The sequence below is a fragment of the Chlorocebus sabaeus genome, chromosome 6, assembly GCF_047675955.1.
Source record: "Chlorocebus sabaeus isolate Y175 chromosome 6, mChlSab1.0.hap1, whole genome shotgun sequence".
NCBI classification, from domain to species: domain Eukaryota; kingdom Metazoa; phylum Chordata; class Mammalia; order Primates; family Cercopithecidae; genus Chlorocebus; species Chlorocebus sabaeus.
This window is the reverse complement of record NC_132909.1, coordinates 55,537,716-55,564,348: the sequence shown is the minus strand read 5'-3', so window position 1 is coordinate 55,564,348 and position 26,633 is coordinate 55,537,716. Positions and strand designations below refer to the sequence as shown.

Genomic DNA, 26,633 nt, shown 5'->3' with positions numbered 1-26,633 from the left:
TGCGACCTCCGCATCCCAGGTTCAAGCAATTCTCCTGCCTGAGCCTCCCAAGTAGTTGAGATTACAAGCATGTGCCACTACACCTGGCTAATTTTTTTGTTATTTTAGTAGAAACGGGGTTTCACCATGTTGACCAGGCTGGTTTCGAGCTCCTGACCTCAGGTGATCCGCCCGCCTTAGCCTCCCAAAGTGCTGGGATTACAGGCATGAGCCACCGTGCCTGGCCAGGAAAGGGAATTTTGAATTGTGTTTTACATACTCTATATTTGTGAGAATAAGTACATATTATTTTACTAAATTTAAAAATCCAATTAAAAACTTCTAAATAAAACAACATTAAGAACTACGAAATATGAAAAATTTAGCACACAGGCCACCATATGTTTCCTCACCTATAAATAGTGATAATAACAATTTCCTTGTAGGTCTCTGTGAAAGTATTTACGGATAATGTATGTAAAACTGTTTATTACCATGCAGGCTGGAAAGTAATGTCCCATTCATTTGTCCACTAGGATGGCCATAGGGTGTTTGAGTTTTTTTCCTTTTAATTATTGAATTCCAGAGTTTTCAAACACATTCTATTGTTGTAAAGTGAATCATATTCATATTTTTTCCAAGGGTTTAGCGATTCCTTTTGCATACAAATTCAGGCTGTATGTGTTCACACATAGATCTCAAATAATACCTTAATTTTCACAATGAAAAGCTCTCTTCCTCACCCTGTAGCCTGGCTCCTAGAATCAACTTTTTTTTTTCCTGATATTAATTACATATTTGTAAGTTAGGTATTTATACTGCTTTTTCATTTATCAGCTTTAGACTATATTGAATTACTTTCTTCTCCAAAACAATTAGCACATAACTCTTACCTACTGTAAAATTAATTTTCCTCACCAAACATAATCATTTAAGGAATCTGGATAAATTAAAATTCAATGTTTATCATTTTATGACATCAATATTTACCATTTGTAGCATCTAAACCTTAGCCAGAGATGTAACAAGTAGTATGTTAATTTTTTTTATTTTTTCTTTTGATTTCTTAAATTTAAAATTTTCCTTTTTTATTTATTCCTATGAATCCAACACCTATTTTCTCCACCAGAAATGTAATTCTCTTTTCAATAGATCCAGATGTGCACGAGACAATTCATCAGCTTTGGCTTTTACTTGGAGACATCCCTCCCTAGCTCTCCCTCCCCTCGTCCCTCTCTGGATGGGAGAAAGATGCATACATGATCCCATTTTTGAAAGAAATTAGGAAGCTCAAAATCACAAAAAAGGCTGAGTGTGGTGTGGTTCACACCTGTAATCTCAGCACTTTGGGAGGCCGAGGTGCGAGAGAATGACTTGAGGCCATGAGTTCTACACCATCCTGGGCAATACAGACCTCCTCTCTACAAAAAAATACAAAATAGCCAGGCTTGGTGGTGTGGGAGGCCCAGGCGGAAGGATGGCTTGAGCTCAGGAGGTCAAGGCTGCAGTGAGCGACGATTGCACCACTGCACTCCAGTCTGGGCCAGAGTGAGACCCTGTCTCAAAACAAATGACGCACACAAGCCCTAAATGTGTGGCTATATCATTTTAACAGGCAGTGAATGTGGAGAAAGGACTGAAGAAAACTTTAGAGTTCATTTTGCATCCTGCTACCCGAACAGTTTTAAAATCCACAAAAAGCCCTGCACCCAAAAACTGACCTCCCCAAAGTCTTGCCCTCTCAGCCTCTTAGCTCAACCCCATTCCATGCCCCATCACTACCTTATCTGGTCCACATGCTCTCGCACCAAACCTGGTACTAGCCCGCAAGACCCGCCCATTAAACTTAATGCCCGCCCACAACCCCGCCCCCTAACAGTCTCTGGACTGTTAGCCCCGCCCGCATGCCTGGTACCGCCCCAGCCCCGCCCCAGAGTTGGTTCCCGCTCCCGGAACTAGCCCACGCCCACACTCAGCCCCGCCTCCAAGCCTGGTACCGCCCGCGGCCCCGCTCAGGAGCTAGTTCCGCCCCCAACCCTACCACAGACTCGCGCCAGGACAACCCTGCCTCCGCGGCTATCCCTGGTCAGGGCCCAACCTTGTTCTGTTAATAACTAAGCAAACTGGAACACCTCGGCCTGAGGTTTGCGTGCGCGGCCGCTGCTCCCGCCCGCCCGCTGCACATGCAGCCTGAACCCGGGGCCCCCGGACACGCCACATTTTGGGTTGGGACCAGCTGGAACCGGAAGTGGAGGTGCAGCGCCGCTAGCCGGGAACCGGAAGCGGAATTGCAGATGTGTAACCGGAAGCGGAATTGCAGGTGCGTACTGTGAGAAGAGCTGCGTTTGCAGCGACTGGGAGTCTTTTGGTCGCCGCGAGAGGTGCTGGGTTCGGTGAGTCTGAGTCCAGAGAGGGGTCCCAGCCGCGGGCCCTGCGTCCCTCCCGGGAGCTGGGTTTCCGCCCCTGAGGCCTTGGGCTGTACCCTCAGTTCAGCCCGAAGCTGCTGTTTCCTCCGGTGTCGGGGCCCCGCGCCCCTGTCGCCCTCACACGGGGCGATTATGCGCCCCAGGGGACTTTTGGCTATGGTTGGAGACGGTTTTCAATGTCACAAAAAGGGGTTTAGGAGGGACTATGTTACTACCGTAATCTAGAGGGTGGAGACCAGGGATTCTAGCAGCTTAGCATCCTGCAGCGCATAAAGCAGCCGCCGCCAGCCAAGACTCATCCAGCCCCAAATGTCAGTAGTGCCCAGGTTGGGAAACCCTGATGGAGGGCATTAAAATCTCTGCAGTCCTAAATGCACTGTAGAAATTATTTAGAATTCAGCTGAGTCACTTATAAGACCTAAAGTTACGAATTAGAGCATCTGGAGTCACCATAAAATCTCCAGGCAAATGAGTTAAGCAAGTCAAATGCAAACAGCTTTAAGCCCCTTGTCCCATTTTAGGGAGCAAATGGCCGGATAGGAATCTGGGGAATTCAGGCACAGCCAGTAGCCTGGGTTCTTATTATTATTTAAATCTTTTCTTTCTTTCTTTCTTTCCTTTTTTTTTTTTTTTTTTTTTGAGACGGAGTCTTGCTCTGTCGCCCAGGCTGGAGTGCGGTGGTGCGATCTCGGCTCACTGCAAGCTCCGCCCCCTGGATTCACGCCATTCTCCTGCCTCAGCCTCCCGAGTAGCGGGGACTACAGGTGCCCGCCACCACGCCCGGCTAATTTTTTTGTATTTTTAGTAGAGACGGGATTTCACTGTGTTAGCCAGGATGATCTCGATCTCCTGACCTTGTGATCCACATGCCTCGGCCTCCCAAAGTGCTGGGATTACAGGCGTGAGCCACTGTGCCCGGCCTCAATCAGTGTTTTTAAGTGAATTGGGGTGGTCTTTCTGTGCAACAACTGTGTTACTCTCAATAAATACATTTTATTATGCATACATATTACTCCCTACAAAAGCCCTCGTAAGCCATTTTTGTGCCCTTTTTCTTTTCGGACAAGAAAAGTATCATTCTAGCTCAGATTTGTGTTGAAACCAGCCTCAAGGTTCACCTATCCTCACTGATCTGCGGATTTCTGCATGATCAGGTGAGTAGCGTGTAGAACTTGTAAGCTGCAATACTCTACTGTGTAGAAATACTGCAAATGGATTTTTCCTGTGCTCAGGTTGTAAACACAAGGAATTACTAAGAGTGAGGGTATCCTTTTTTTTTTTTTTTTTTTGAGACAGACTCACTCTGTTGCCCAGGCTGGAGTGCAGTGGTACGATTTCAGCTCATTGCAACATCTGCCTCCCAGGTTCAAGTGATTCTCCTGCCTCAGCCTCCCAAGTAGCTGGAATTACAAGGGTGCACCACCACGCCCGGCTACTTTTTGTGTTTTTAGTACAGGCAGGGTGTTGCCATGTTGGCCAGGCTGGTCTTGAACCCCTGACCTCAGGTGATCCGCCCAACTCGGCCTCCCAAAGTGCTGGGATTACAGGCGTGAGCCACGAGTGAGGGTACTTTAAAAATTATTTGTTTGACCGCTTCTGTTCAAGAGAAAGATACTAAGGGGTGTGTGACAGTGTGTATGTAAATAAGTCAGTAAATACAGCTATATGCAAATCAGTACACAAAATAAACATGTAAACACTATTTAAAAATTTTTTTTTCAACCTTCCAAGATATCTCAATTTTTCTTTTATTTTTTTCTTTTCCTAACTGGCCTGCCAGCCTGTAGACTTGTGCTGTATAATAAGGTAGCTGCTAAGCGGGTGCGGTGGTGCACCCTTGTAATTCCTTGTAATTCCTTGTAATTATGTAATCCCAGCACTTTGGGAGGCTGAGGCGGGCGGATCACCTGAGGTCGGGAGTTCGAGACCAGCCCCACCAACATCGTGAAACCCTGTCTCTACTAAAAATACAAAATTAGCTGTGCATGGTGGCCAGCACCTGTAGTCCCAGCTACACGGGAGGCTGAGGCAGGAAAATTGCTTGAACCTGGGAGGCGGAGGTTGCAGTGAGCCGAGATTGCGCCACTGTGCTCCAGCCTGGGCGACACAGCGAGACTCTTTCTCAAAAATAAATAAATAAATAAGGTAGCTGTTAGTCCATGTGGTTGTTTAAATTTAAATTTAGACCAATTAAGATTCAATAAAATTGGCCGGGCACTGTAGCTGACACCTGTAATCCTAGCACTTTGGGAGGTCAACGCAGGTAGATCACGAGGTCAGGAGATTGAGGTCATCCTGGCTAACACAGTGAAACCCCGTTTCTACTAAAAATACAAAAAATTAGCCGGGCGTGTGGACGCCTGTAGTCCCAGCTACTTGGGAGGCTAAGGCAGGAGAATGGCGTGAAGTTGGGAGGCGGAGCTTGCAGTGAGCCGAGATTGCGCCACTGCACTCCAGCCTGGGCCACAGAGCAAGATTCCATCTCAAAAAAAAAAAAAAAAAAAAGATTCAATAAAATTTTAAATTCAGGTTCTCAGTCGCACTAACCGCATTTCAAGTGCTTGACAGCGACATGTGGCTAATGCCCCTATTGAAAAGCGAAGATTAAGATCATTTCCATCATCCCAGAAAGCCCTGCTGGGCGGCATTGTCCTAGTCTCTTCCATTTGTCCGTTGCAATGAAGCCAGAACGGCTGTTGTAAAAGATAATTTGTGGCCGGGAGTGGTGGCTCAAGCCTGTCTGTAATCCCAGAACTTTGGGAGGCCGAGGTGGGTGGATCACCTGAGGTCAGGCGTTCAAGACCAGCCGGGCCAACATGGTGAAACCCCGTCTGTACTAAAAATACAGAAATTAGCTGGGTGTGGTGACTTTTGAGCCCGGGTGGTGGAGGTTGCAGTGAGCCAAGATGGCACCACTACACTCCAGCCTGGGCAACAGAGCGAGACTGCATCTCAATAAAAATAAATAAATAAAAGTAAAAATACAGCTGGGTGCAGTGGCTCACACCTGTAATTCCAGTACTTTGGGAGACTGAGGTGGGCAGATCATCTTAGGTCAGGAGTTTGAGACCAGCCTGGCCAACATGGCAAAACCCCGTCTCTACTAAAAATACAAAAAGTAGCCGGGCGTGGTGGTGGGCGCCTGTAATCCCAGCTACTTGGGAGGCTGAGGCAGGAGAATCGCTTGAACCCGGGAAGCAGAGGTTGCAGTGAGCCGAGATCTCACCATTGTACTCCAGCCTGGGTGACAGAGCAAGACTGTCTCAAAATAAATAAAGATAAATTTGCTTCAGTCACTCCCCTGCCTGAAAAGCCTTTGGTGGCTCTCTACTGCCTCTCACCTTCAAACTCCCCACCACTCTTTATAATACCTTTTGAAATACAACCTTTCCCCTGTACTCTGGCCCCTTATTTGTCCACATGCTCCAAACTGCAAACTTGGCTGCCTCAGCAGCTTGCTTTCCTGCCTCTGCACGTGCACTTCCCACTGAGCAAGACCCTACCTCGACTCTCAAGACTCAACTCAAATGTTTTTAGTGTTTTTCCTTCCCAGGCTTCCCAGTCCGCTTCCTCCCAGATCCTGGGTTGGATGCCACGCGCCCCTCTGCCATAGCACATATCACTCTGACATGCAGCCATAGGTCTGTGTGTGTGTCCCACTCCTGGAAAGCCAGTTCTTAGATGACAGGGATCTTCCTCCCCTCCATCTGCAGCACCCGGCTTGGGGCAGGCATCAATAAAACATGAATGAAGGGTCAACGTTGGGACCCGAGGGCTGGAGAAGGGATTCGAGAGGAATAACTGGGTGAGGAAATGCTATGCCTCGTTTGGACTTGGGAGGGAAAAGGGGGCGGACCCACCAGGGGCTCACCTATGCAAAATTCTCTTTTCTACCGTTTGTGCAACACAGCTGCTGGCAGACCCCACTCATAAACAATTAGAAATATGTGGAACTGCAGAGAAATAATACTTTCTTTTTTTTTTTTGAGATGGAGTCTCACTCTTTCACCCAGGCTGGAGTGCAGTGGCATGATCTGGGCTCACTGCAACCTTTGCCTCCCGGGTTCAAGCGATTCTCCTGCCTCAGCCTCCCAGGTAGCTGGGATTACAGGCGCCCACCACCATGCCCAGCTAATTTTTTAAATATATTTTTAGTAGAGACAAGGTTTCACCAACTTGGCCAGGCTGTTCTCAAACTGCTGATCTCAGGTGATCTGCCTGCCTCGGCCTCCCAAAGTGCTGGGATTAGAGGCGTGAGCCACTGCGGCCGGCTATAATACAGATTTTCTTGCATGTCATAATACTAAAACTCAGGCTTTTACATATAAGTACAAATATATAAACTTTTCACATGTATATGTGAATTTTGGGGGTGTTGTTATTCTGCCAACCACAGAGACCAAATGTCAGAGACACTTGGCAGCTGTATTCATTGGGGGGTGGGGACTGTGGGGGGTGGGGGGTGGGGGCTGTGGGGGGTGGGGACTGTGAGGCTGCAGGCAGGAATGGGAAAGAGCCGCCCATCTCTGCTTGGCTCCAAGTACCAGCGAACAGCTGGCCTGTGGGGAATGGCTCTCCATTCACTCCTCTCCCAATCCTTCCCTCCCCGGACATTGGGGGTATGGGGGTCACCCAGGATAAATTCCCTGGGCAAGAGATCTAGGACGCCAGGGCCTGAATGCTGCATCTCAGGACAAATTCCTAGAGAGACTGAGTGGCCCTGCCTTCCATGAATAGCGAGCATCATCCACCCTCTACAGCTCTGTTTTGTCTCCCTGGCCCAAACTCACTCTTACAGTCTCTAACTCCAGACCGTGCCCCCTCGCCAACCCCTCCCACACGCACACCCTTGGCCGCTTTCTTTTTTTGTTTGTTGTTTTTTTAGACGGAGTATCGCTCTGCTGCCCAGGCTGGAGTGCATATGGCGCGATCCTGGCTCACTACAAGCTCCACCTCCCAGGTTCATGCCATTCTCCTGCCTCAGCCTCCTGAGCAGCTGGGATTACAGGTGTGCGCCACCACGCCCGGCTAATTTTTAATATATTTTTTAGTAGAGATGGGGTTTCACCACATTAGCCAGAATGGTCTCGATCTCCTGATCTCACGATCCGCCCGCCTTGGCCTCCCAAAGTGCTGGGATTACAGGCGGGAGCCACCACGCCCCACCGGCCACTTTCATCTTTGTGTGTATACACATGCGCGCGCACACACACACACAGCCCTTCTTTTCTCGTAAAAAAGGAAACATTCCATATATACTATTTGGTACTTTTTTTCCCCTTAAATTTACTGAGGATAATAATCTATTGATATCTAGAGATCTCTCTTTTTTTAACGGGTGCACTATAATGCCACAGTGAATAATCTTACACGACTTTTATATTTGTGTATCTTACAGATCGATTCTTAGAAGTTGTAGGAATCTAGGGTCTCTGATAGAAAATGGCTGGAGCTCTGCTGGGCTGTCATGAGAATAGGGGATGGGGAGAAGGAAATCAGCTGAAATGAGAAGGTGGAAACCAGGAGGGAGGGTGGCCAAGGCAGGGCACAGGCTGGAGAGGGGGTGACTGAAGCAGGGCACGGGCTGAGAGGGGGTGACCGAGGCAGGACATGGGCTGACGGGGATGACTGAGGCAAAGCACGGGCTGGAGAGGGGGTGGCCCAGGCAGAGTGTTCCCATTTCTTCCAGAGTGCTTTCCTGAGAGCGATGCAGGAATAAGGGAGGAGCGTCCTGCTTCCTGGCTGCCCTGTTGCTGTCGGAGTCACAGGATGGCAGCCATCATCCTGCCCCCGACTGCTGGTGAGTTGTGGGGTCTCAGAGTCCAGGCTTGAAAGGCTCTGACCCACAGCATGGGACGGGAGTGAGTTGGGCAGAGCAGGTGAGGCAGGAGTGGAGTCCCAGGGCCCAGAGGTCCTCAGTGTCTGACCGGGCGGCTCTCGGGATTTGGGACTTAGGCGTTTGGGTGTCTGTGGATGTCGCCTCTGTGGTGAATGTGCTGGAACTTTTGAATTCTCCCTTTAGTTCTTTCTGTGAACCTGATAAAAACACAGTGACACCCTTGGAACTTCAGTTTCCTCATCTGTGAGGTGGGAATAATCCCTTCCCCAAGTGCAGTCAGACCTTGAGCCCTGTTACCTGGCGTGGATGCCGCAGGGCCGTGCTCTGGTTTCCTTGGATTGCTGTTGCTGGGTGTTCGCGTGCAGTAGAGGTGGCTGCTTTGTGGGTGACTGTGTATGCTTGGGGACGTGGTCAATTGCAGGCAGGTGGGGGAGCTTCCAGGTGTGTGAGTGGACACAGGGCTGGTCTGGATTCCTGGGACTCGTTTGTCCTCCTCCAGCTCTGTCTTCCCCGTTCCCGGCCTCTCAGCGAGAAGGACACACGGAGGGCAGAGAGCTGGTTAATGAGCACCTGACAAGCTGGCTAAAGGTAAGTTAGATGTTCCTTTTTCCAAATCATTATTCCTTCAGCCAGAAGGTTGGACTCAATGCCTTTCAGTGGCCTGGACCTTCACGGCCAAACTCGCTCCTCAGGCATCCCAGGATCTCTGAGCGAGGGCTGTCCAGAAAATACAAGGGTGTGTCAATGTTTACCGCAGGTTCAGAGCTCCCTCCAGGGTCGCTAAGTACATCACGTGCTCCTGCGAGTTTTAAGGGAAAGCCAGGTAAAGACATGACAATGTTCTAAGCCCAAGCGATTAATGAAGGCTGTACGGAAATCATTCATTCACTTACCAAGTATTTCTCTAATTTCTGCTGTGTCACGGGCCCGTACTCCCCTGGAGATTGAGGGAAACGAGATCACAGGAGCACCCAGTCTGAGAGAAAAGACAGCTGCTCTGTGGTACTGGGCACTGGACCTGGGAGTGGCCTAAGGAGACAAGCATTGAGGGCTGAGCTCAGAAGCCAGGGAGGGGAGCTTGGAACCCCACCCCACATCTCGTGCTCAGGTTTCCCTAGCCATGGCTCTGTTCTGTTGGCCCCTCTTCCTGTGCACGTTGGTGCGGGTGGTCCTTGGCTAAGCCGTGATGTCTGCAATGCCTTAGGGCTTGGTGACCTTCGAGGATGTGGCCGTGGAGTTCACCCAGGAGGAGTGGACGCTGTTGGGCCCTGCCCAAAGGACACTGTACAGGGACGTGATGCTGGAGAACTTCAGGAACCTGGCCTCGCTGGGTAAGCCTGACATCATTCCTGCATTTATTTAATGACTCAGGAAGTAGGTCTTTCTTTTTTTTTTAATTGAGGTAACACAGGACACAAAAGTCACCATTTAAACTATTTTAAAGTGTCCAATTCGGTGGTTTTTCGTAGGTTCACCGTGTAGTACGACCATCACCACTAATTCCAGAGCATAGCTGTCATGCTGGAAATAAGCCCCGTAGTCATGAAGTGGTCTCTCCCCATTTCTCCCTCCCGAATACCTTGGCAGCCACTAACCTTCCTGTCTCTATAGATGTGTCTCTTCTTTTTGAGGAGGTGGTTTTCAGACAGTGTCTCCCTCCATCGCCCAGGCTATAGTGCAGTGGCGCAATCCTGAGTAGCTGGGACCACAGGTGCGCATCACCACGCCCAGCTAATTTGCTTATTTTTTGTAGAGATAGGATCTTGCTCTGTTGCCCAGGCTGGTCTCAAACTCCTGGGCTCAGGTGATCCTCCTGCCTTAGCTTCCCAGAGTGCTGGGATTACAGATGTGAGCTACCATTCCTGGCCCTATTCTTGCCATTTTATATAAATGGGATCATATAAAATGTGGTCTTTTGTGTCTCACTTTTTGCTTAGCATAATGTTTTCTGGGTTTTTTTTTGAGATGGAGTTTTGCTCTGTTGCCCAGGCTAGAGTGCAGTGGTGTAATCTCAGCTCACTGCAACCTCCACCTTCCAGGTTCAATCTGTTCTCCTGCCTCAGCTTCCCAAATAGCTGGGACTAAAGGCATGAACCACCACGCCCGGCAAATTTTTGTATTTTTAATAGAGATGGGGTTTCACCATGATGGCCAGGCTGGGACTCCTGGCCTCAAGTGATCCACCCACCTCGGCCTCCCAAAGTGCTGGGATTACAGGCATGAGCCACCACGCCCAGTTGTTTTCGAAGTATAGCCGTGTTGTAGCACATATCAGAACTTCATTCTTTTTATGGTTAAATATTGTTCCATTATGTGTATATACCACTTTTTATAAATCAGTTCATCAGCTGATGGAAATTTAGCCTGTTCTCATGTTTTGGCTAATGTGGGTAGTGTTGCTATAAACATTCATGTACAAGATTTTGCTTGAGCACCTGTTTTCTCTTGGGTATTTAACTAGGAGTGGAACTGCTGGGTCCTGTGTTAATTCTATGTTTAATGTGTTGAGGAACCTCCAAACTTTTACATTCCTACTAGCAATGCATGAGACCAGCAATGTATTACAATTTCTCTGCATCCTTACCAACATTCGCCTCTTTTCCTTTTTAAAAAAAAATTATGATAGCCATTCTTGTGGGTGTCTGTCTCATTGTGGTTTTTATTTCTATTCCCTAAAAAAAAATGATGAGATTGGCCATCTTTTCTTGTGCTTGTTGGCCATTTATACATCTTTTTTGAAGAAATGTTTGTTCAAGTGCTTTTTCCATTTGCGGGGCATTGTTTGCCTTTTTGTTACTGGGTTGTAAAAGTTCTTTATATGTTCTGGATCCTCGACCCTTAAGAGATACATAATTTTCAGATATTTCCTCCCATTCAGTGGATTGCCTTTTCACTATCTTGAATGACAGTTTTGCGGGAGATAGAACTCTTGGTTGATATTTTTCTTTCAGTACTTGGCGTATGTCATCATCCTACTGGCTTGTGGCCTCTATGGTTTTTGATGAGAAATCAGCTGTTAATCTTGTACATGATGACTTATTTCTGCCTTGCTATTTTTCAGGATATTCTCTTTGTCTTTGGCTTTTGACCGTTTAATTTTAAGGTATCTCAGTGTGAGTTTTTTTGAGTGTATCCTATTTGGAGATCCTTAAGCTGCTTTGATGTATAGACTTGTAATTTCCATCAAATTTGGGAATGTTTGGCCATTATTTTTCCATATATTCCTTTTTTATTATTATTATTTAGAGTCTCACTCTGTCACCCAGGCTGGAGTGCACTGGCACGATCTCAGCTCACCGCAACCTCCGCCTCCTGGGTTAAAGCAGTTCTCCCTGCCTCAGCCTCCTGAGTAGCTGGGATGACAAACGCACACCACCACACCTGGCTAATTTTTGTATTTTTAGTAGAGACAAGGTTTCACCATGTTGGCCAGGCTGGTCTCGAACTCCTGATCTCAGGTGATCCTTCCACCTCGGCCTCCCAAAGTCTTGTAATTAGAGTGTGACCCACCGCACCTTGCCAATTTTTCCATATATTCCTTCTGCTCCTTTCTCTGTCTCCTCTCCAGTAGCAACTCCCATTATGTGTATTGTGATGTTTGATGGTGTCTTCTGGGTCTCTTAGGCTCTGCTCATTTTTTTCCCTTTTAATTTCTGCTCTACCAATCAGGCAATCTTAATTGAGCTGGCATCAAGTTCACTGATTGTTTCTTCTGCCTGATCAAGTCTTCTGAGGAACCCCTCTAGTAAATTTTTCATTTCAGATAATATATATTTTTCAATTTAAAAATTCCTGTTTGGCTCCTTTTTATAATTTCCATCTCTTTATGCTTTTCTCTACTTGGTGAGAATTCATTCTGATGGTTTTCATTAGTTCTTTGCACACAGTTTCCATTAACTCCTTGAGCATATTTGAAATAGTTGACGTGAAGTCGTTGCCTAATAAATCCAATGACTGGGTTTCCTTGTGGATAATTTCTGTTCATTTCTTTTTTCCTATAATGCAGTTTCATTTCTTTGTTTCTTTTTTTTTTCTTTTTTTTTTTCGGAGACAGAGTCTCACTCTGATGCCCAGGCTGGAGTGCAGTGACACAATCTTGGCTCACTGCAAGCTTTGCCTCCCGGGTTCACGCCATTCTCTTGCCTCAGCCTCCCGAGTAGCTGGGACTACAGGCGCCCACCACCACTCCTGGCTAATTTTTGTATATTTAGTAGAGACGGGATTTCACTGTGTTACCCAGGATGGTCTCGATCTCCTGAAATCGTGATCCACCCACCTCAGCCTCCCAAAGTGTTGGGATTACAGGCATAAGCCACCACACCCAGCCCATTTTTTAATTTCTTTACATGCCTCATAATTTATTTGCTGAAAACTACTTTCAGAATATTACAATATGGCAGTTCTTTAAATCTGATTTTCCCCCCTCCCCAAGGTTTGTTGTAGTTGGTATTATTTCTTAGTTTAGTGACATTTCTGAACTAATTTTGTAATGTCTGTATTTGTCATATGTGACCACTGAAGTCTCTGTTCTATTAGCTTAATGTTCAGCTTGGGATTAATTTGCCAGAGATTTTCTTAAATACCTGGAACCCAAAAGATAACTAGTCTTTACCAATGGATCTGAATTACATGTTGAAGCATGCCTTCAAAACTCAGCTAAAGCACTTTACAACTCTGACTTAGCCTTCACTTCCTTCTTATGCAGAGCCTGAAGGTCAGTCAAAGGTAAGGGCTTGGTGCCTTCTCAGATCTTCTCTGAGCATGTGTTCATCCCTGGGTATGAACATGGCCTTCTAGAAATGTGTGGAGGGCTGGGCACAGTGGCTCACACCTGTAATGCCAGAACTTTGGGAGGCCGAGGTGGGCGGATCACCTGAGGTCAGGAGTTCGAGACCAGCCTGGTCAAGATGGTGAAACCGTATCTTTACTAAAAATACAAAAAAATCATCCAGGCGTGGTGGCACATGCCTATAATCCCAGCTACTTGGGAGGATGAGGCAGGAGAATTGCTTGAACCCAGGAGGCAGAGGTTGCAGTGAGCCGAGATCATGCCACTGTACTCTAGCCTGGGCAACAGAGTAAGACTCCATCTTGTGGGGGTGATAAAAAAGGTGTGGAAAGATGCTCTACTCCCCCAAGCATCTTTTTCTCCTCCCAGGTTTTTTGGTTAGTCTTGTTTGCTTCACAGTTTTCCCTTGCCCCATTCAGCAGTGGCTCATTTGCCTTTAGATGTGTTGGGATACACTTCCCTCTCCACCCTCCACCTTCCATAGGTGTAGCCTCTTCAGACCTGGGAGAGTTTGGAGTTACACAAATAAAGGGAAGCCCTTTGATCCAGCCCATCAGGGAGCCAGCAGACAGGTCAGAACAAACAACCACAGGTTTTTGAGAATAAGGTGCATTCTATTCCCTTCAGCACTAGAAACACAGGTTGTTGTCTTCAAGGCAAAATGGGGAATAGAGTGTGTGGCTAGAGTCAGTTAAAATGTCACAAATCTCTCTTACCCTGATTCGGCTGTTTGTCTCGATTAGGCATTCTCCTGTGGCTGTAAACTTTTGATAACATTCAAGAGCTCCAATGAAGCTGATTCTGTTTTTGCCCATTTACTTACTGTTTCTATGAAGGGATGAAGTTGGGGAGTTCCCTACTCCACTACTTTCACCGACATCACTTCTTTTAAGTCCTTCGTAAGCACCTCTGTTCCTAGGTCTGTGCTGGGATGTGGGTGTACAGTGAAGAATGCAACATGGTCCCCACCCTCATGGAGCTGTCTGTCTAATGCTATCCACTATGAAATGAAGATCTCCTCCTTTCCCTGACTGTATATTCTCTGTAGTTAAATCTTCTGGGCTTCCAGATTCTGTATTTAAACCTGGGCAGGGGCTCCTGGGACCAGTTATCCTGCAACCACCCTACATATTGCTTGTGATTTTGTGTATGTGTGTGAAAGACAGTTGCTATATTTCTTCAATTTTGGCATAATTATTCCTCTGCTCCTGAAGTCACACCTCTTCCCCTTCAGAACTGATTTCAGTTTCGTGGGGAGCTTGTCTGCTGCACAGTCCTCCTACATCATGCGTCTTTTCTCCATGTACAGGGAACCAAGTTGATAAACCTGGTCTGATCTCCCAGCTGGAGCAAGAAGATAAAGTGATGACAGAAGAGAGAGGAATTCTCCCAGGTACGTGTCCAGGTGAGCACCAGGTGGATATAAGTCCTTGTGAGGAACGGCTCTGGCCAGGGACCTAGGAGTTGGGGGTATTATAATACATTAGGAAATACCAGTCAGAGAACTGTGTAAATGCCCCTTTTCTCAAGAAGGCCAAGAACATTTGGTCTGAGCCCCCCCATGTACTTTCATGACTTTAACTTTCTGTCATCTCGTACTTTACTTGGGCCTCAGGGGAGAAAAAAAAGACATGTCTCTTTTTCTGACATTTAAGTCTCCTGTGAACTCTTTGATCAGTTTCAGTCCACCTTGCCTTCTTGACAGTTCCTTCATTCTGTCCACATCAATCTCAGTCTTCCTAGAGTCTTTCTTAAACATTGCCTAAAATTGTCACAGCCATATCTTTCATGGAATCCCTTCTCAAAAACCGTCACCTCTCAGATTCTGCCTTCACCCATGTATGCATTTTACCATTTCACCATCAACTTAAATTTGCCTCTTTTCTATCAACTTAAATTTCTTTTTAACTTGTTTCAGATGTGGAGAATCCACTTAAAGCCAAAGGGTTAACTCCTAAGCTGCATGTTTTTCGAAAAGAACAATCTAGAAATATGAAAATGGTAAGACTAACATGGGTGATTTCTGTTTTTTTTTTCATGGTAGGAGAATGCCCTACGTGAGAAAAGCCACAAAGACTGGCTTTGTTGGCCAGGCACAGTGGCTCATGCCTGTAATCCCAATACTTTGGAAAGCCGAGGCGGGTGGATCACAAGGTCAGGTGTTGGAAACCAGCCTGGCCAATATGGTGAAACCCCGTCTCTACTAAAAATGCAAAAAAAAAAAAATTAGCCGGGTGTGGTGGTGCACGCCTGTAATCCCAAATACCTGGGAGGCTGAAGCAGAAGAATCACTTGAACCCTGGAGGCGGAGCTTGCAGTGAGCCAAGATCGCGCCACTGCACTCCAGCCTGGGCGACAGAGCGAGACTCTGTCTCAAAAAAAAAGAAAGAGTGGCTTTATTGAATAGTTATTAAAGGAAAGTGTCATTTTTCCAAGAGAAAGTAGTGTCTCCGAAGAGATACTGTAAAATTATTTTGAATTTGGAAAAAAGCATTAGTTAGCCCCAAATGTCTTTTTCCTGAGAATTCCCACAAGTAAGTATTTCCAGTAATCTGAGTCAGATATTGGGTATTTGAAAAAGAAATTAGCCTTAAATTTATCAGAAAATACTCTGTGAATATGATAAAGACTTGCGGAAAGAATCCATCTTTTTTAAATGCTAAGAATTCAAACTGACAGAAGCAATGTACCAGCACTCATAGTGGCAAAAACATTAATTCCAATACTATGATACACAACAGAATTCCTGGGGGAGGAAATCCTCTGACAGCATTCAATGTTAAAAATATTATAAATGGTACTTATTAGTCATCTCTTAATCGACAGGAGAGGAATCATCTCGGAGCAGAACTCAACGAATGTAATCAGTGTTTTAAAGTCTTCAGCACAAAATCTTCCCTTACGCAGCACAAGAGGATTCACACTGGAGAAAAACCCTACAACTGCAGTGAATGTGGGAAATTCTACAGCAGCAAATCTTACGTTACTGTTCATAAGAGAATCCACAATGGGGAGAAACCCTACAAATGCAGTGACTGTGGGAAAACCTTCAGCAATTTGTCATACCTCAGACCACACCTGAGAATTCACACCGGAGAAAAACCCTACAAATGTATCCGGTGTTGTCGTGAGTTCCGCACTCAGTCAATCTTCACAAGGCACAAGAGAGTTCATACAGGAGAGAGTCAGTATGTATGTAATCAGTGTGGAAAGGCTTTCAGCACAGGGTCATCTCTTTCTTTGCACTATAGCATTCATACAGGGGAGAACCCTTACGAATGCCACAATTGTGGGAAAACGTTCAGGAGGAGCTCGAATCTGACACAGCACGTAAGAACTCATACTGGAGAAAAGCCCTACAAATGTAATGAGTGTGGGATGTCCTTCACCAGTAGCTTTTCTCTTACAGTTCACAGGAGAATACATAATGGAGAGAAATCCTATGAGTGCAGTGACTGTGGAAAAGCCTTTAATGTTCTCTCATCTGTTAAGAAACACAGGAGAACTCACAGTGGAAAAAAACCCTATGAATGTAATTATTGTGGGAGATTCTTCACAAGTAACGGGTACCTTTCTGTGCATATGAGAAAGCATATTAGGCAGATGTGAATTCAATAACTGCGAAAAGCATTCATTGATCTTTCATGCCTCAGATAACATGAAAGAACTCTTCACCAGATGTATGAATTACCTGCTACTGTATAACGTGTAACAAATTACCCCACAAAATTGTGTGGCTTCAAACAACAAACACTTATCTCACAGTTTTTGTAGGTCAGGAATTCAGAAACAACGTAGCTCCATAGTTCAGGATCTCTCAAGAGGTTACAGTCCAGATGTCAGCAGAACCATAATCATCCAGAATTTGTACTGGTGAAGGGACCACTTCCAGATGGCTCACTCACATGCCTGACAAGTGCATGCTAGGTGTTTCCGAGGGACCTGCACTTCCAAACCACGTAGGCCTCTCAACAGGGCTAAATTTCTTTATGGAAGCGACTTCTCCCCAAAGCCAGTGATCTAAAGGAGGCAACACAGAAAGCATAATGTCTTTTATGACCTAGCTTCAGAGAGAGCTGTTTTCATGTCCCTGTTACATTGGTCACACACACCAATCCTGATACAATGTGGAAGAACACCACACGAGGTATGAACAGTAGACATTCGGAACCATCTGGAAAGCTTGCCATGAAATCAGTGGAGATAATTTTTTATTTTATAATATTATTTTATTTTTTTAATTTTTTTTTTTTTTTGGAGACAGGGTTTCGTCTGTGCCCAGGCTGTAGTGCAATGGTGCAGTCTTGGCTTATTACAACCTCCACCTCCTGGGCTCAAGGGATCCTCCCATCTCAGCCTCCCAAGTAGCTGGGACTGTAGGCATGCACCACCATGCCTGTCTAGTTTTTGTAAAGATGGGGATTCACCATGTTACCCAGGCTGCCCTCAAAGTCCTGGGCTCAAGTGATCCACCTGCCTCAGCCTCCCGAAGTGCTTGGAATACAGGAACGAGCCACCACTCCCAGCCAGAACTTCTTAAGATAAAGGATGAGGGAATGTTTTCAGTGATACCTCTTACGTTAGGAAAAATATGAAAATGTTCCTTGGATACAGTACCCATGAGTGTGTTATTTTCAGAAAATCCTTCAGTGATTCCTCCCTTTACACATGAGAGAACTCATAGAGGAAACCCTAGGAACGTGATTGATGTTAGGATGCCTCACCTCTTACCTGAGTGGCCACATGATAACTTAGAACAAAAGGTGTAAGTGCTGTGTATGCAGAACTACCTTCATCAGTGTCTCATTTGTAGGTTGGGCCACTAGCTCATTAATTTTCCATCTTTTAAGTATTTATGGCTATAGCTGTCCTGAAAATCTTATTACCTTATTTTATATACAGTATATCTATTATAATTCTAAAACATCAATACATCAAATATTCAGAAAGGTATTTCCAAACAGCTCCTGAGTGATCTAGTTTGTTGTAACAGAAATTAGAGGCCGGGCATGGTGGCTCATGCCTGTAATGCCAGCATTTTGGGAGGCCAAGGCGGGCGGATCACAAGGTCAGGAGATCAAGACCATCCTGGCTAACTCGGTGAAACCCTGTCTCTACTAAAAATACAAAAAATTAGCCAGGCGTGCTGGTGGGCGCCTGTAGTCACAAAGCATAGAGTTAAAAGAGCCGTTTTTTTTTTTTTTTTCACTACGATGATAAAAATCACAGAATGGCTCATGCCTGTAATCCCATCACTTTGGGAGGCCGAGGCAGGAGGATCACCTGAGGTGGGGAGTTCGAGACCAGCCTGACCAACATGGAGAAACCCTGTCTCTCCTAGAAATACAAAATTAGCCAAGCGTATTGGCACATGCCTGTAATCCCAGCTACTCAGAAGGCCGAGGCAGGAGAAGCGCTTGCAACTGGGAGGTGGAGGTTGCAATGAGCCAAGGTTGACATTGCACTCCAGCCTCGGCAACAAGAGCGAAACTCGGTCTCAAAAAAAATTAAAAACAGAAGTGCCGAAAAAATCACAATGATTTGAGTTCTTCAAAAACCTTTGATTGGCTGCATTGGCTCTGTTCTGCATATTACTAGACTTCTTACATGATCACAAGTAACCACTAATTGGTTAAAACCAAAGTGAGTGTGTGTGTGTGTGTGTGTGGTGGGGAGGCGGTGTTCTGTTAGCTTCCAGGTGAATGCAGTATCTAACTGTTAATCCTGTTTATTGATCTATTTTTATAAGTGCTCCATGATTCTTTGAAAACAGTATACTGTGTATCTTAATTTTTGGATACAGGATGGACATACGTACTCAAACTAATAGTGTTTTTCAACATGTACTTTATTTTTTTCTCTCGACCTGACTTAGTGATAGAGGTATATTAAAGTCTTCCACTAGCATGGTGGGTTAACAAATTCTTTCTGTAATTCTGTCTTTTTTGCTTTATATAGGTTTATGTGTAATGTAACTAGGTGTGTAGAGGTTTACATATTTTCTTATGAATTTATTTATTTTCAGTAGGGGCCATACCTTTTCATACCAAAGAATTGTAACATTAAAATATATTAACAAAAAGAGATCAAACATCTCACTATCCTATAGACCAGGTACTCTTCCAAAGTGCCTTATGAACATTAACTGCATACTCACTATAGGCTTGCAAAGTATGTGCTATTACTATCTCCAACTTACAGATGGGAAAACTGGCATGGAATGTTTAGGTTGCTTGCCTGAGTTCACCAGCTAGCAAGTGGTAGAGCACAGATTGGAATCCAGACAGTTCATCCTCATAACCACTAGCCTGTTTATTGAGTACATTCCATGTGGCTAAGCACTGTTTGAGATATCATGTCTACAGCAGTGAATGAAACTCAAGTTTTGCCATTGAGGCATTTACATCCTAATGAGGAGGGGTGAATTATAGAAAAATCAACAATATGGCTGGCTGCTGTGACTCACGCCTGTAATTCCAATACTTCGGGAGGCTGAGGCGGGCAGATCATGAGGTCAGCAGTTTGAGACCAGCCTGACAAACATGGTGAAACCCCATCTCCAGTAAAAACACAAAAAAATTAGCCAGGCGTGGTGGCGCACGCCTGTAATCTCAGCTAATTAGCTATTCAGGAGGCCGAGGCAGGAGAATCATTTGAACCTCGGAGGTGGAGGTTGCAGTTATCCAAGATCACGCCAATGTACTCCAGCCTGGGTGACAGAGCGAGACTCTGTCTAAAAAACAGAAAAAAATCTGGCCGGGCGCGGTGGCTCAAGCCTGTAATCCCAGCACTTTGGGAGGCCAAGACGGGCGGATCACAAGGTCAGGAGATCAAGACCATCCTGGCTAACACGGTGAAACCCCGTCTCTACTAAAAAAATACAAAAAACTAGCCGGGCGAGGTGGCGGGCGCCTGTAGTCCCAGCTACTCGGGAGGCTGAGGCAGGAGAATGGCGTAAACCCGGGAGGCGGAGCTTGCAGTGAGCTGAGATCCGGCCACTGCACTCCAGCCTGGGCAACACTCCGTCTCAAAAAAAAAAAAAACAACAAAAAAAACAAAAATAAAAACAATATTCGTGTTATGCAGAAACATAAAGCACTGTGAGAGAGTTATGGAGGGCGGGGACTTGCTGTTTTACATAGCATAGGAAGGGAAAGGCCCCCAGTTAAGGAACATTTGAGGAGAGACTTGAGTAGGAGCTTGAGTCATGTGAATTTCTGTGGCAAGAGCACCGTTGGCACGCAAAGACCCACAGCACAGAGGCCAGTATGACTCAGGTAAAACAGGGATTCAGGGATTAGAGGGTAATCAGAGATGCAGATCCTGATCTTGTGGGGGTTTATAGGTCATTGTTAGGACTTTTCCTTACATGTTCAGGAAGTTGGAATATCAGAGTCCCAGCAGGAAACAGTTGACACACACGTCAACTGGGCTGATTCAAGTGCAGTTTCGATCAAGGGACAGAATTGTGAACAGGATGTAGAGAAACTGACAAAAGTACTTGAAATGGAACATCGGTCTTCTCCCCACCTCAGACATGGGTGCTTCTGGTTCTCCAGCCTTCAGACTCAGACTCGCTACTTAACACCGTCGGCCCTCCTGTTCTCAAGCCTTTAGACTTCACACTGGGGTTTGCACTGTTGACTCCCTGCTTTCAGGTCTTTGAGCTTGGACTGGAGCTAGACTACCAGCTTTCTTGGTTCTCCAGCTTCCAAACAAATGGCAGATCAGTGGACACCCATAAGCCTGAAGGGACAAAGGAAGGGAACAACTGAACGTTGTTGTTCAAGCGAGGAGAGGACCGCATTCCAGGAGCTCACAGGAGGTCAGTGAGGGGCAGCATCCAGCCTCGAGTTCTGCAAGGAATAGGGCCGGCCGGGCACAGTGGCTCACACCTATAATCCTGGCACTTGGGGAGGCCGAGGCGGGTGGATCACTTGAGATCAGGACTTCAAGACCAGCCTGGCCAACATGATGAATGAAACCCATTTTCTACTGAAAATACAAAAATTAGCCGGGTGTGGTGGCACGTGCTTGTAGTCCCAGCTACTCAGGAGGCTGAGGCAGAACTGCTTGAACCCCGGAGGTGGAAGTTGCAATGAGCCGAGATCATGCCATGGTCCAGCCTGGGTGACAGAGTGAGGCTCCATGTCAAAAAAAAAAAAGAAATAGCCAGGGCCAGCCCTCCTTGTCCTTCATTCTTCTGATATCATATTTGGGTTCCCCATTTGCCAAACTCAACCAAAAGCCAGTAAGGTAAGGGATTTCGTTGATTCTGTTCATAGTAACTAATCATCCCGTGCACAGCAGGGTAGAGGAGGTGGATCTGCTGCGGCGAATGGAAGATATCCTGTATTGGTCACTCCTTTTGCTTCTCAGAATCTACTCATGCCCATCACCTGGATGGAAAGTTCATATCCAAGCCCAGGAATTCCATCAGTTGCTCTGCTGCCCTGGGGTGCTGTCCATGCATTGATATTCCCCGCTGAAGCCTAACATAGTTGCCAACACCATTTCCTGTATAGGATGAGGGATAGAGCCACTGGGGAGGAAAGCACAAGAAATAATTAACCTGGCTGGGCACGGTGACTCACCCTTGTAATCTCAGCACTTTGGGAAGCCGAGGTGGGCAGATCACAAGGTCAGGAGTTGAAGACCAGCCTGGCCGAGATGGTGAAACCCCATCTCTACTAAAAGTACAAAAATTAGCCAGGCACAGTGGCGGGTGCCTGTAATCCCAGCTACTCAGGAGGCTGAGGCAGAAGAATCGCTCGAACCCAGGAGGCGGAGGTTGCAGTGAGCCAAGATCGCACCACTGCACTCTAGCCTGGGTGACAGAGCAAGACTCCATCTCAAAAAAAAAAAAGTAGTAACCTAAAGGACCTGGTTCCCAGAGGGGAACACTTCCACCAAGAGACACAGTAAGAGTCTCATCAGATGTTCAACTGACTTCTATGAGACCAGCACACAAGGAAAGAAGTCACCATACTGGCTTAGGTAACTAATGCTGTCATCCATTAGAATCTGAGGCTGCCGTTATCTGATGAGTGCAGGGAGAAAACATTTAGCATTCAGGGAATCCACTGGGATGTCTCTTGCTGTTGTTTCCCCAGTTTTAAAGATAAAAAAATTTCACCAGCTATATCTTGAGAAGGGCATGGTGAAGACCCCGTAGGCATGAGGATCTGGAGACGCTCTCCAGGTAAGCCGCCTAGACCAGCAGGATCTAGGTGAGAAGGAAATCTAGAATTTTCACCCTAGTCAAGGGTGAAGGGACATTAGAAGGTGCAAGTAAAGGAGTGTGATAAGCATCAATTGCATCTCTGAGACTTGTTCAGGTGGAAAGGGCTGTCTACAATTTGTCCACTGATCTTCCTCTTGTCAGTTTCTCCAGGCAATGGGACCAACCTTGATCCTGAGGGCGCGGTGGCTCACGCCTGTAATCCTAGCACTTTGGGAAGCCGAGGTGGGCGGATCACGAAGTCAGGAGTTCAAGACCAGCCTGACAAATATGGTGAAACCCTGTCTCTACTAAAAATACAAAAAGTAGCCGGGCGTGGTGACATGCGTCTGTAGTCCCAGCTACTCAGGAGACTGAGGCAGGAGAATCACTTGAATCTGGGAGGCAGAGGTTGCAGTGAGCCAAGATCACACCACTGCACTCGAGCCTGGGTGACACAGCAAGATTCCGTCTCAAAAAAAAAAAAGGAACTCCGGTAAATGCCACCTTTCCTACCCAATACCACTGCAACGTGCATCCCTTGTCTTTCCAAGACTCTAAGTATCCCCAGCAATGACACCCAAAACAAGCAATGGTCAGAATCTCAACAGGCAGCCCCCAGATTCTACAATGTAAGTGCCAAACTCATACCCCAGAAAACTATCTCTTCCCATTATCCCAAAGTAAGAGTTGATAGAAGCATCAGCAAGCAACACCCTTAACATAAATGAGGAAGGGAGCCCAGAATGCAAATCCCCTGTCTCCCCCAACATGAGTTGACTGCCCCTGTGGTGACCCCTCCTTTATCCCAAACACAAGGAATAATCATAACCTCAGCAGGCAACTCTTGCAGCCTCCCCTTGCAATATGAATATCTCTACGCTCACAATATAGATAGACAGAGCCCTAGCAAGCCAAGTATTCCCTGTTGGGGAATGTTGGGTACTCCAGTCTCAGAACATGGAAGACAACGGTAGTCCCGACAAGCTGGCAAATACTCTAAGCTCCCATAATACAGGAGGTGGTATAGCCCAGCAAGCAAACCTTCCAACATTTCCTGCACCCAGCAGACCCTTATCGGCTGCATTCCCAGTTGACTCTCAGAGCATCTCCTGCTCGCTCACTAGAAGCAAAGAAAGACCGGAGCTGGGGGTGAGGCTGAGAAGTAGAGAAAGGGGAGAAGGGTAAAAGAAAGAGAAGAGGGGGAAAGGAGACCTTCCAAGTTATTCTAAAACCGGCCATGAATTCCAGATGCCTCAAACAGCTACAATCAGATCAGGCACTCCAGCACAAAAAAAAGAGATTCCGGGCTGATGAAAAGAGGTGGTCTAGAGGAAAGGTGGGTGTGTTGGCTGGCCTTCAGGATGCTTACCAAAGACTCTTGCCACCTGACATTCCTGTCCTGTGTACCCCACCTCCAATATTGAATCATACATGACCCATACGATCAATACAGCACTACTGCATGTGACATCTGAGGCTAGGTCATAAGACACACTGAAGCTTCCTCCTTGGTCTCTTCTATTGCTCTTTCTCTAGGGGAAGCCATTCGCCATGCCGTGAGGAGACTCAAGCAGCCCCGTAACCAGTAACCAACTCACCAGCACCACATTGCTAGCCAGGGGATGGGCCACCTTAGAAGATCTTCCAGCCCCAAATTTTTAACTCTATTAATGATACGTAAGCTATCTGCAACCTACTTCAAAATGCATTAAAAAAGATGAATTGGTGGATGGCACAGAGATGTATATGACAAAGTAGAGCAAAATGTTACTGATGAATGTTCCTGTACATTTTTTCAAAAATTATTTCCATGCTTGAACATTGCTCATAATTTGTTATTATTCGAGAACTCCTACGAAGCAGTAAGAGAAAGACCAAGAGTTAAATCAGAGAAAGGAGCAAGTGCTAAGAACACTTCACAGAAATCCAAGTGGCTCTCCTAAGAAAAATGGGAAGTAAAACATTGAGATTACCTTTTTCATGGATCAGGAAGTTTTTTTCTTTTAAAAAGATAACAGATTGGCCAGGATGTGGAGACACTGGCACCTCCATATAATAATGACGGGAACTCAAATTAGTGCAACCTCCCCGGACTAAGACGAGGACCCAACCAGACCTAGTGCCACGCCGCGGCCAGGATGCCATGTGGAGAGGCGGAAAGAGCCGAACTGAAGCAGCGAAATCGGAGAAAACCGAGGCCGGGCGCAGAAAGCCGAACTGAACGAACCGAGTCGAGGAGCGGCGGGGAATCCAAGGCTGGGCGAGGGGAGCCAAAGACCGGGGGTGGGAGCCGAGGTCGGCCGAGAGGAACCGGAAGAGCCAAGGCCAATGGGAGGAGCTGAGGCCAGGCGGGAGGAGCCGCGCCGGGCCCAAAAGCGGCGGGAAGGGCGGCGGAGAAGCAGAGCAAAACCAGGCGTGGACGGAGGGGAAGTTTCAGGTCGGAGACAGCGAGGAACAGACGACGCCAAGGTGGGACGCGAAGCGAGGACTGGCGGGAAAGCCGAGGCTGGGCGGAAAGAGCCGAAACCAGGCGCGGAGAGAGCCGAAGCCAGGCGCGGAGGGAGCCGAAGCCGGGCGGGAGGATCCGAACTGGGCCGAAAAGCGGCGTCACCGGCGCCAAGGGAGGGAGGTCGCGGGGCAGAGACGGCGAAGGGAGGGCAGCACCTCGGGCGAGGGCGGGAGCGAGAGCCGAGCTAGGCAGAAACAGCGGAAGCCGGGAGCTAGTGGGTGTTTGGGGGCGGGCGAACCGAGGCAGGGCCCTGGAAACCGAGGTCCAGAGCGGGTCGAAGAGGGTAAATGAGGCTGGGTAGGAGGATCCGAGGACGCGTGGGAGGAGCTGAAGCCAAGTGGGAGTAGCCAATGGCGAGTGGGAGGAGCTGAGGCCAAGTGGGAGGAGCTGAGCGGGCGAAAAACGCTGAAGTTGAGCCGGGGCCCATTTTCTTGGGAGCAGGGGAAGGGGCTGTGGATGGTTAAGCCCGAAGCTGTCAACATGGCCAGAGTCACCTGCAGGGCCTCAAAATGCCTCTGCAAAAATTATAACAGTGAGAAAATTATGATAGTGAAAGACACCTGACCTAACCGACTCCATCTCGCCTTTAACCTCCAAATTCTCCTCGGTCATTCCTAGGTGTGGGCCAAGCTAACCTTGTGAGAAATTTAGTTATAGTTTAAATAATAAAAACCTTTCCTAAAACTAAACCGCCTTATAAAACTAAGAGACCACCAAGTTAGGATTAGGAGCGGGGCCCGAATTCCGCTAAGATGTAGACTTCGTTAAGGATTACCAGCCCTTGCTCAGGTGATCACAAGATTTGTAACCCCTCCAATTACTCCTGTAAATAACATCACTATTGTAGATTGACCTTTTGAGATGTCATTTAAGACTTTTGGGCCAGGCATGGTGGCTCATGCCTGTAATTCCAGCACTTTGGGAGGCCGAGGCGGGTGGATCACCTGAGGTCAGGAGTTCGAGACCAGCCTGGCCAACATGGTGAAACCCTGTCTCTACTAAAAATACAAAATTAGCCAGGCGTGGTGATGCACGCCTGTAATCCCAGCTACTCAAGAGGTTGAGGCACGAGAATTGCTTGAACCTGGGAGGCGGACGTTGCAGTGAGCCGAGATTGTGCCACTGCGCTTCAGCCTGGGCAACAGCAAGAGAGTGTTGGGGAGTAAGGGTACCCGAAGTCTGGTGGCGACAAAAGATTGAGAAGAGACAAGAGTAAAAGTGGGGAGCCAGGGGGCCAGATGCGAGGTAGGAGGCTGCAAAAGGCTCAGAGCTCTGGTCTCCACACTATTTATTGAGTATAATCACTTAGATCTAAGAAGCAGATGTTCAAGGCAAAACAGTGAAAGGGAGGCAGTGCCTCATAGGCGTAATCTATAGCAATAGCGCTTTAAATGAATCTCCTTTGTGCTCAAACAGCATGTCTTTAACTTATCGGAGAGAGCTAGTGGGAGCGGCTTTGCCAGGAGCCCGCAGGTCTGTCCACATTCCAGTGTTTCAAAGGAGTGTCTTTCTCCTTGAACACAGTGTTTACAGGTAAGAGCGCGGGTCTCGCTCTGAGCATGGGAACGTGATGGCAACTAGGAGGCATTCCTCCTCACAGGCCTTTTGTGGCTTTCCACAACTCATTGTCCCATACTTTTATGGCCAGTTTATAGAGGCACCCCACAAGCCTTTTCCCAACATGCCCTTTTCCCAACAGAGACTCTGTCTAAATAAATAAATAAATAAATAAATAAATAAATAAAGACTTTTGCATTTCTGATGACTGGATGATTCCTGTGGCTCCCCACCCAGAAACAAAGTCAGCGCACAAGGACTGTTTATTTCTACGTGTCCTGGACCAATTAGCAGCACCTGTTCCCTGCCCC

The 26,633-nt window shown here is 46.9% G+C and overlaps 1 protein-coding gene across 6 annotated transcripts; it reads left to right on the top strand.

The window, feature by feature from the left end:
* The first annotated feature begins 2,054 nt into the window (after positions 1–2,054).
* On the top strand, positions 2,055–18,955 carry ZNF557 (zinc finger protein 557). Of its 6 annotated transcripts, XM_073017047.1 has the most exons (8): positions 2,356–2,372; positions 6,119–6,210; positions 8,095–8,205; positions 8,744–8,832; positions 9,449–9,575; positions 14,343–14,438; positions 14,952–15,034; positions 15,860–18,955. In XM_073017047.1, the coding sequence occupies exons 3-8, from the start codon at positions 8,175–8,177 to the stop codon at positions 16,640–16,642; spliced, it is 1,209 nt and encodes a 402-aa protein (XP_072873148.1). In that variant the 5' UTR covers positions 2,356–2,372; positions 6,119–6,210; positions 8,095–8,174; the 3' UTR covers positions 16,643–18,955. The 6 variants fall into 6 exon arrangements, with proteins under 6 accessions (XP_007993212.2, XP_007993209.2, XP_007993214.2 ...); XM_007995021.3 differs by lacking the exons at positions 2,356–2,372; positions 6,119–6,210 and adding an exon at positions 2,055–2,299; XM_007995018.3 differs by lacking the exon at positions 6,119–6,210 and having other exon boundaries at positions 2,263–2,372.
* Positions 18,956–26,633: the final 7,678 nt, after the last annotated feature.

Excerpts from the sequence above, each read along its gene's own strand:
- ZNF557 (XM_007995021.3), top strand. The coding sequence starts at position 8,175 with ATGGCAGCCATCATCCTGCCCCCGACTGCTG. Across the intron at positions 8,206-8,743 it reads CATCCTGCCCCCGACTGCTG|CTCTGTCTTCCCCGTTCCCG; the intron begins GTGAGTTGTGGG and ends GTCCTCCTCCAG. Across the intron at positions 9,576-14,342 it reads CAGGAACCTGGCCTCGCTGG|GGAACCAAGTTGATAAACCT; the intron begins GTAAGCCTGACA and ends CTCCATGTACAG.